The sequence below is a fragment of the Fundulus heteroclitus genome, chromosome 22 (assembly GCF_011125445.2).
Source record: "Fundulus heteroclitus isolate FHET01 chromosome 22, MU-UCD_Fhet_4.1, whole genome shotgun sequence".
In the NCBI taxonomy this organism is placed as follows: domain Eukaryota; kingdom Metazoa; phylum Chordata; class Actinopteri; order Cyprinodontiformes; family Fundulidae; genus Fundulus; species Fundulus heteroclitus.
In genome coordinates, this window is record NC_046382.1 from 29,493,231 (window position 1) to 29,503,751 (window position 10,521).

The 10,521-nt window shown below is 38.0% G+C and overlaps 1 protein-coding gene across 1 annotated transcript; it reads right to left on the minus strand.

Annotated features, from left to right (window-relative positions):
• Positions 1-1,827: 1,827 nt before the first annotated feature.
• On the minus strand, positions 1,828-9,460 carry LOC105927311 (ubiquitin-conjugating enzyme E2 D4). The gene is made up of 7 exons (XM_012863988.3): positions 9,299-9,460; positions 8,644-8,707; positions 8,450-8,481; positions 8,120-8,197; positions 7,848-7,953; positions 2,547-2,640; positions 1,828-2,467 (listed from the first exon to the last, which is right to left on the minus strand). Exons 1-7 carry the CDS (start codon positions 9,320-9,322, stop codon positions 2,422-2,424), a joined length of 444 nt encoding a protein of 147 aa, XP_012719442.1. The 5' UTR covers positions 9,323-9,460; the 3' UTR covers positions 1,828-2,421.
• Positions 9,461-10,521: the final 1,061 nt, after the last annotated feature.

A 10,521-nucleotide genomic window follows, 5' to 3' on the forward strand; every position in this document is an offset into this window, starting at 1 on the left:
CTATACAAATCAAATGTCCAATTGAAGAAAATGCATTAAACCTAAACATAAAAATATTGTTGGTTAAATAATAAAAACTGTTGATCTTTAATTAAAAAATGTAAACAAATTTCCTATAGAATATTATAAAAACCAGCTCTTCTTTTAAATAGATGTGTAATTTTGTGGCTCCAAGCAAAATTTGTTTAGCTGGACCGAGGGAAAAAATGGCTCTGCGGGTTGTAAAGGTTGCTGACCCCGGGTCTAGCTGTTGATTTGAGTTGAACTTTAAGACTTTAAAAGTAGCCCTGCTTTATTATTTCATCCCATCTGTAAACTTGGCGGTACCACTGGCAGCTGAACAGACCCTTACTATGATACTACCACCAATACTTGACAGCAGCTGCAGTGTTCTTAGATTTAAAGTCTCACCTTAGTTTTCCAAACATACGTTTTGTTGCTCAGGCCAAATAGCTTAACCTTCATCATGTCTTGGCCAGAAAACCTTTCTCCAGAAGACATCTTGCTTGGCCATGTGAGCAGCTGCCAGCTTGAGTTCAGCATTCAGTTTCGGGGCAGGCACTTCTTTCTTCTTTGGCTCCCTCTCAGCCATGGCAACTTCCAACTTGTTTTGATGTGGACTGTGACACTGGTGTCAGGCGTCAGGCTTGTCGGTTCCTGAACATCCTAACTACTCTCCTTTCATCCGACGGTAACAGTTTGGGTCAGGTGGTTGGAACCTGGACACATTCGAGTGTTCTAGCAGGACGCATAACTCCTAAAACTAGGTTTAGAAAAGGATGAACACATTTAAAATTAAGCTTCTGGAACAACCCTGACACTCCTGAAAATGTGACTTTACTTAATATTTAAATGAACTCGATCAATTCTGCCCAGAGTTGCAGACAAATATCCAGCCGTAATCATACCTAAACCTTTATGCCACTTGTTGTGGGATATTTACCCATAAAATAATGGGGAGGGATATTTACATGTCAGACTGCATTTAGAACTTTGACCTGCATAGGTTATGCTAAATTCACTGTGAATTCAGACTTGTGGACCCAATTTTTGTTTAAGAAAATATCCCTGACCCTTTCTAATGCATCAATCATGATTATTCCACTAGAGAATTATAAAAAGAATGACTTAAATAAATGACATTTACCCTGATGAGTGGATTTAAACTTAAGAGAACTGTATATATGAGAAACAGTTTCATGGATAATAATTAACCTAAAGTGGTTTCTTCTAGCAACTGATTAGTCTGAACAAATCACATTAAATTGGGACTGTTAAGGTATCGTTTTTAAGATCAAGGCAGAATTTATCTACGTGATAAAATCTAAATTTACATTTATAGCCAGCAGACATGAGATTATGTAAAAAAAACAAAATTTAATTGATTTACATTATTTACAAAACTTCACAATGAATAGCTGAAAAGTATGAAAACACCAGGAAATATTGTCTTAACATTAGATAGCTAAATCTAAGCTCTAGTTTCTCATATATCTACATCAATCCTTGCCATGAAGTTTATTTGATGTTGAAATCTAAATAAATTAGGTTTTACAGCAAATGTCGTGCGGCCAGCTTTGAAAGTATAACAAAATCCAATTAAATGTTTTCCCACCAGCAAAACCGAAGAGCTGTAAAACACATTATCAGCTTGGGCAGACATGTCAGAAACCCTTTTATAATACAAACATTAAACAAAAAAAGCAAAAAAAAAAAAAAAAAACATTTTAAAATGAAACTGGAACACCATTAATTTGTATTCGCTTATTTTACAAGCATATTGGGACAGCTGTTAGAGAAGATAATAATACAAGGTTTAATTTCAATTTAGAGAACATTTCTACTTTTATTTCATCGCTCCAGAAAAAAACAAAACACTAATAACCACAGTCCACATAATTAAGCAGTTGGCGAATTGAAAATAAAATAAAACAAGTCTTATGGAGAAGAGAAATAAGGCCTCATTAAAAAAGACTTGGTTAGTACACAGTAAAGTATGCCATCTAGTGGTCATGTAGATTACAAAACACACAATAAAGTGGGTTTATGTTAGTCTTCACTCTACACTTTGAATTAGGATTGCTTTATACTTGTGGGGTTTCCAAAATAAAAAAAAGGAAATGGAATTCATATTCTGCTAAATATTTTTATTTCAAGATGATGAAAAATATAAATACAAATCTGTTCAAAGAAACATAGTCGCTCCGCCTCAACACTTCAAATAAAATATTCAGAATAATAATTCCAATAATGCCAAAATAGTAAAACAAACATGTAAGTCAAGTAAAACCTCAGTAGAGAAAGTGCATTAAGCATATTAAACACCTCAGTTACAACCAGTGTGAAGAAAGCAGTTGAACAGTACTGTCATCTTTTTGAGGAGTTCTGGGAGAAGTTCTCGCTTCTGAAATGTTTTTTATGTTACATTGCATATCTCTGGGTCCACTCTCTGGCCAGTTTGTTATACCTTAGGAGGAAAAAAAAAGATGTATGAAAAAAAAAAAAGAAAAAGGATTTGCCAGGTCAATAGATGCCAAGACACTTACTTTTGTCTATCGGTCTTGTAGATGTGTGCAATGTCAGGGACGAGAGGGTCGTCGGGGTTCGGGTCACAAAGCAAGGAGCAGATGGACAACAAAACTGAAAAAGGACAAAAAGAACAGCATTTTGTTTCATTCCATTCAGGTAACTAAATAAGATAATCAAGCCTATTATTTTACCTCCATAGAAATAGTTTGTGTAGCTGAATTGTGCGTTACTGAAAGTGTGGGTTTTTGATTTTATGTTGAGATTCCTAACTGATGGAGTTTCCCCTCAGCGATGAATAAAGTTTTTCTAATCTAATATTTAAAATCAGATTTATAACTGCATTTGATACACTATGAAACATTTAATCTCATGCTTTGTAACAGTGAAGTACAGGGTAAGGTTTTCCATTCTTCGTCTAACAACGTAAAAGGAGCGTTCCAGATGATTGGGTCTGAACTTTGTCTGCAGTTGTGACATTCTCTTGGTGAGTGACGCTGAAAGTCAGAAATGCGAGGAAGGGTGTGTCAGGGATGTCTGCTGGCGCGCACGCTTTTGTTAACGCGTGTTGGCCAATAGGCTCCGTGCTTCAAGAGAGCAGATGGCTACTTATGCAGGACAGATAAATAATAGCGTTTGCAGATAGAGAGCATTCCTAGTTTCCTGCTGACGGCTAACGGGTTTAAATCAATGCTGGTGGCTCGCACTTTAGCAACCTGCAGTCGGTGCTCTGCTGGGGACATGGAAGCTCATCCTCTTAGGCACATTCTCAGACGGATGCAAATCAGTGACCCACCCGCCACTGTCCTGGGTCGTTAGAAGCTACAGCTAATTGTTGTTACGATGACCTGGATAACAATTTTCACAGCTGCTGTTAACCAAAAATGAGGAAGACGAAGAACGCTTTGGATTACAGTGCATTTGTGCACTTCGGACACAGTCTTGAACCGGCAACTTTCTCCTGAGGATGGATGGATGGATTATTTAGTCACAGAGGAAAGAAAAAAAAAAAAAAAAACCTATATAAGTCACACCGGACTAGTGAAGCGAAGTTGTAACCCGCCCAGACAACAGAGCTGTAAGCTAGCGCTAGCTGTTATTAGCTTCACTGACATCCCAATAACAGGGTTCTGTCTTGGTCTGGGCCCTTCAAGCTGCACTACGCAACACTCTGCTGCGTGAATGCAGACTGAAACAGTGAAACAACATACAGACATGTTGTCAGTCTGTTGTCTGTAAGTTAATGTTTCAATACATTTTTAAGTTAAGGTGACCAGGTTTCTCTAACGAAAAACCAGGGATGTCTCTGATTTTGTTGAGAAGCTCTGTCTGGGGGGGTTGGTTTATTTTGCATGATTGCAATGCCGACGGGGAAGGCGCGTTTACTCAGATAAAATAGAAATCATATTGCTAATTATCAACAAATACAAAACATGTTTTAAGTACTGCCCTGACCATTTTATGCTGTTGCTTAGCGACCTATTAGATACAAAACACACAAACTCAACCTTTTTTTACCAGAACTGCTAGCTTGCTATCTATCTATCCATTTTATTGACTCCCCCCCCCATCATCGATATATGTCTATCGATCGATATATAATTATTGAATTATCGTCCAGCCCTAGTTTACTACTTTGCCAGTTCATACCTGTAAACAAGAAGTGTTGTGACTTTTCTTTCTATCGCAAAAGGAAGACAAAAAGGTAACAGGAAATAAAACACTTAAGCCTGATATTATTACTCATTACACTGTCTGTGTACACAGACTGATCACCAGATTAACAAGACAGTAAAATATTTTTGGAAACATTAAAAGACTGTCCCACGAGCTCTGCAGCTCTCACATGCCATGTATAACCACACACATGTGCCTCTGCTACAGAACTGACAACTGCAACCCAAACATCACAGCATTGACCTAATTATAAATACATTCAACATAATGCTAAAATGGTCTCTGTACTGAATTCAACTCCCTCACCCTGGCATACCGGGTGCTCAAAACTAAAAAAGAAACAGAAAGCTTGAGCTACTTTCAAATTTTTTTGGCTAATGATTACCAGACTGCTCAGGGGGTCCAAATGACTCTTGACCAACTGACCCAGACTGTATAGTGTCTTGCAAAATGATTCACCTCTCCTTGACTTTTAAACCTATTTTGTAATATTCCAACTTGTAGTTTAAATCTTTTTTTTTTTTTTAATCTAATGTGATGGATCTGCTCAAAATAACCTTAGTTGGTGAAGTGCAATGAGTAAAAAACAAAAGAATAAACTGAAAATTTGCATGTGCATATGTATCAACTTGCCTGGCAATTATCACATAATTAGTGAAATGAAGTCCACCTGTGTGCAAGCTACACGGCACATGATCTGTCAGCATAGACCCCAGAGGCTGCAACACCACTAAGGAAGAGGCATCACATGAAAACCACAGAGCTCTCAAAACAAGTCAGAGACAAAGTTGTCAAGAATTACAATCAAAATCTTTGTTCTGCCAGAACACCATCAAATCCATCATCTTCAAATGGAAAGCACAGGGTACCAGGGGTGGGCGATATGGACGTTTTAAAAATCACGATTTATTGTGGTAGTGTTGTGACAACAATAAGTGATGATAAAAGACTACTTACTGCTTTTAAGCACAAACACTGTTCATAAAAACATTTAAAATGTAACATCTGAAGTTAAAGGCATGTTCTAGAAATTAAATGCCACAAACTCTCAAACAGTTTAATTCCAAGCATGAAAATGCCAAGGGGGTGGAAAGTTTTGCAAGTCACTGTAAAATAGTCCTTAAATTTGAATAATAATAATAAAAAACAAAAAAACACCCTTGTACATGTGCTACTGTATTTTTCAGACCATAAGGCGCACTGGATTATAAAGGCACATTAAATATTCTTCCCGAGTGTATAACATCACTCCGCCTCTTTGGTAGGGTGAGCAGATGTTCCCAATTTCTGGGGACAGACCCCGTTTTGGATGACCTGTCCCCGATTTCAGTGCATCATGGAGTAAAGATTAGTGTATTTATGTGCGTCTTTGTCCACACATAAGACGCACTGGAATATAAAGCGCACTAAATATTCTTCCAAACTATGCAATATCACTCCGCCCTTTCACGTACACAGCTCCCACCAGAGAGGGAGACTATCCCTCTCTGCCGGGAGGACAGTAGTTGGAAGACACTGCCCCATTTCTAACATGACCAAAATAAACCTAACTTTTATATTGAATTAACTTACTTGGTTTATTGTTGCTAGCACGTACTCTGGGAGCAGGCTGCCTTACATGAATGCACTTCTAGTTTAAACCTTACAGTCAGGCAGTCTTGTAGACAGCTCAGGGGTCCAATCAGGAAGTGACACAGTGTACCGTAATGTTACAAATATCCATTGAGTGGAGCGACTTCGTTGCAAACCAGTCATACTGACACATTTTAACAGATTTTCGAACGCATTGTACCACATAAAATCAGTCATTAAGCACAACAGTGATCACATGTAAGGAGCACCATCAATTTTTGAGAAAATTTAAGGATTTTAAGTGTGCCTTATAGTACTAAAAACACAGCACTTAAAATGGGAGCACATTAAAAAGAAACATTCATACTTTAAAGACATGACATCCCTCAAAATCACCTTAATTGCCTCTCAGCTAGACCAACCCAACTTGCATTTTGTTATACACCATCATACATGGCAAGATACTGCTGCTATGAACAGTATTGGTTCATTTAGGTGCTGATTATTTCATCCTGTCACACCTCTAATCACAAGCAAAATAAAAAACAGTTTTAGAGTGCAACAAAGATATCAGCTAGTAATATGTAACTGAATGACATAATAGATTTGAGCATTTTTATGACTTACCTTATTTATGAAAATAAACTACAAAGAGAGATAACTGAATTTGCCAGATGGTAGGTTACTGGTCTCAAATGAAAGTAGGACAGGGTGAAAAGAGGGCACAAATTTGCAAAAGGCTGAATTAAACTGGAGTCATTTATTTGTTGTGGCCGCTAATTATTTTCTATGATACCAATATAAATAAGATATAAATTATAATTTAAGAACCAGATACCTAAAGAGTTTATGACCCCAATTTCATAGATTCTCATCTCGTTTGGCATGGTTAACTCTCAGGAATTAGGACAGGTTAAGACTTCAATCAAAAATTACTCAGCATCCGGCTGCAACAAGGAAGTAAGGAGGATATGCACGTTTATTTTCTGGTGTTTATAGCTAAGTGGATATCAATCATGATAAAACTTACTTACAAAATATATTAAAAGGTCATAGCTACAACTTTTTTATCAAAAGGATTAATTAAAAAAAATAAAATACATCCACATAATGTCCACAGTGGTGCAGAGTAAAAATATACATATTACTGAAAAATAAATATATAGTGTATAAATAATTGTTTTATAAATTTAGACGGGTCCAAAATATATAAATATTTACTTCTGGTTATGACACCAACGTCGACATGAAAGGACTCTGCACCAATAGCAATAGTAGGTTGAAGTCACATGACACAGAGGTCAGGTGTTGCCAGATCACAGTAGCTCTGTGATAGCGCTAAGAAATGGCTTCTTCTCTGCGCTTACATTTCTCCGATTCAAGCGGACCAAAAAAGAAGCAAAACGAGGCTGAACATCGGTCAAGCTTTTGAGCATTGGCCCAGAAGCCACGCCGAGGCTGCCGCTTTCCTTCTGGACATGTAGGTTAAATGTTAGCTAATGCTCACCTGGCATACTAGCCTAACAGACCTGGCAACTGGCTGGCAAACAGTACAACTAAAGATTGGACCGAGAGCCGGAGAGCATGAGTGCACCACCTACTGGCCGGGAGGAGTTAAACTTGTAGCCATCTCTCTTTTTATCTCCATTTTAAAAAAGTATGCTTCCCTTCAATAAATGGAGCAGTGCAACTATGCCATTAAAGAGCACACTAGTTGAGCTCAGTCATATTTCAAAACCTAAATGTGGCATTTATTGATGACGTCGTGGAAATATTGAAAAAGTATTTTGAACAGCATGAGAAACAAGTTCAATCATAGTGTCTGTTTTTAGTCTTCAAGACTGGTACACACTAAGGCATGATCAGCACGAAGCACCCTGTGGCTGACAAGTTTGTCTTTGCACTGCAAAAACTGGACAGGAAGCAACCAACACGGTAAAAGTACGAAAAAGCGAGGGGCAAAAAGCATTTATATTTAAAAATTAAAAATCTTGCAGTGTAGCATTTTTTGTTCCACATCTATTGCGATGTAGCCAGCAATGACTTGGCAAAATACAAGTTTTTAATGTTACCTTTTGAAATCGTAAGCGCAGGCGACCACTGAGACCTCAAGATGTCAAGGCAAATGCTGCCGTTGCTGTTTATGTTCGGGTGATAGATTTTTGTTGTAAAGGCGACCTGTGGAGGTAAACAAAGCCCAAATAAGAAAATAAATAAATAAATATCTCTTCATTCACAGTGTCGTTGAACTCCAGTGACAGGAGACTTCAATGGAGATTTGTTTTATATAGTTAGGATATATCTAACAAGAAATAGTGTTTTCAAAAAAAAAATATATTGTTACCTTTGGTGGTTTAAAGGGATAGTCGGTTGGAAAATGGACAGAAAGAAAAAAAACTCCTCCATGATAAGGGCTGTCATTCTGAAACGGAAGAGCAAGTTATTGCCAAAGCATGCCTAATATTTGTGGCTCAACAATGCCACGGGCTTCAGTGAATAACGTTACGGGAGAGCATGCCAGTGTGAGCTCCCCGCGCACAACAGAAAGGGGCTGTAAAGTCAACATAAAACACCATTGTCTAAAGATCTAGAAGCACATTTTTTTTTGTTGTTTTGTTTTGTTTTTAGAAAAGAAGCTGGAAACAAATCCAGAATCCAGCAGAAAGACACTTACCGGTCCTGTGATGGTGGCTTGCCAGTGAAACACTTGAGGAAACAAAAGACACAGAAACATCAGGTTAGGGGATTCATTTCCGTAACGCCCCAGTTCTCAACGATGAAACATTAGTTAAAAGATTTAAAAGTAAAAAGGCAGAAAAGGACAGATGGCTTCTAAAGATGTCATTAGATGCAGATCCCAACACTCACTGTCTTCCCCTACAGGCCCAGCTGAACATGAAGCCGGAGGGTCTCTCTGCAAGTCATTTAGCTCCTAAAAAAAACAAAAAAAAAAAACAGAAAAGGTTACCATTTTGCCCACCTTAACAACAACATGGACGACTGTACATGTGTACACTTTGTTAAAGAGTCAACTAATGTTAGCGAAGCACACAGGGAAGAAAAAGCTACTGTCTAAAAAAAAAGAAAGAAAATGAAACGATAACCCAATGGATCGTTGTCATTATTGTTCTCACAACGTCGTTTGCTGACAGCAAAAAAAATAAAAAAAGGCTTCGGTTTACAGCCATTAAATTCGCCAATATGAGCTTATCACAAGCCCGATAAATAGCTCGTCGTCATGCCTCGTGTCGGTTCACCACACTCTTCAAATCAGTGACGTCAACAGGGGGGTGAAAACAGATTGCTAAAATACAAATTAATCAAAAGTTCGAGTGCTTCACAAACAGCTCAGCGAAGTAACCCGTCGACCGTGAAAGCTGTCGAAGACGAGAGTTATTTGTAATAAGAGCCACCAGAGACGGCTAACAAACAAATGGCTAACATTACATAGGCGTTTCCGCCGCCGCATAGCTTCATCCTGTCGGGTACATTAAATAAATTAGGAAAAGACGGCGGTTCTCACCTTCTGTATTCTCTTCAAAGCCATGCTAAGTCTTTCTGAGTGGGTTACGGGGAGCTACGGTCTGAACTCTAACAGCTGTCCCCCACGCCAAGGCTCACTTTGTGTCGACTGGTCGCTTGTTTTGAAAAACTGATTAGTTCTTTTGTTTCCGCGTTTTTGTTCGGCGACGAAGAATAGACCGTTGCATTGTGGGAGGTGTAGTCTTTGACCTAGCGTTTGGAAACGCCACAGCCTGCCTGCCTCGATGAAATAGCCACTAAAAGCGCCCTTAAAATGGACTGATGAAAGCTAGGGCAAACGCAGCATTGCTACATTATTCTCTGGTGTATATAATTAAAACCTTTATGTTAATAAGAATGACACTGCTTCTGCCATCAAAATAAGAAATACAGCTGAATGTAGTTCCTCAATACTGTAGTAAAGTCTGAAATTAAATGCTTTATTAATCCCAAAGGAAATTGAAAAGCACTAATGTTGAACGCATGGTGTTTGGGTTAATCTCTTACCAAACACTTCAATTTAGCTGTCATTTTAGAACCCATTCTATTTTAAATTAGAGCTATGACCAACATAATTAAGATATTGTTCTGTTAAAACATTAAAATCTCTGTCAATTTGCACAACAACCTGACAAAATGCATTTCCTTTTGAGTAGCTTTAAGCGGAGTGTCCAGTAGGCTACTTGTTTTCTGCTGTTATTTCTGAAGCTTTGCATGTTCTCCTCTTACACTGAAGTTGTGTTGTTTTACACCTATTTTATGGGTTGACCTTGAAGGTTTGGACAAGTTAAACCCAAATTTCCCGAAAAACTTTGTGGACTGAATAGCAACGACATTTTTTTAATATTTGGACAATCAAAGGAAGAATTTGACAATGTTTACATGCGTTTTTTTATGCAAAGCTAAAATGACTGAATTTAAACAAGCAAAAAACAAACCTAAAGCATCTTGACTACCAAGAAGCTCACCAGACAGGTAAGGCATGGAAGCGGAACGCTTGGCTCGGCTATTTTCAATGTTACCCCGTTTTTTTTAAACACAATGCATTCCAACTTTTTTGTGAGACATTTGAAGCTGAACTAACCTTTTTTTATATATCAGATTGAAGAGTGACAGCAGAACAGATGACCAAGGTGATGAAAGAGAGAGATGGAGGGGAGAGAGGAGGTGTAGCAGTTAAAGAGAGAGCAGAAGGTAGGAGACTAAAAAAAGGGAGAGAGAACA

Excerpts from the sequence above, each read along its gene's own strand:
- LOC105927311 (XM_012863988.3), bottom strand. The coding sequence starts at position 9,322 with ATGGCTTTGAAGAGAATACAGAAG. Across the intron at positions 8,708-9,298 it reads CTTTGAAGAGAATACAGAAG|GAGCTAAATGACTTGCAGAG; the intron begins GTGAGAACCGCC and ends TGTTTTTTTTAG. Across the intron at positions 7,954-8,119 it reads ATCCCTTTAAACCACCAAAG|GTCGCCTTTACAACAAAAAT; the intron begins GTAACAATATAT and ends TTACCTCCACAG.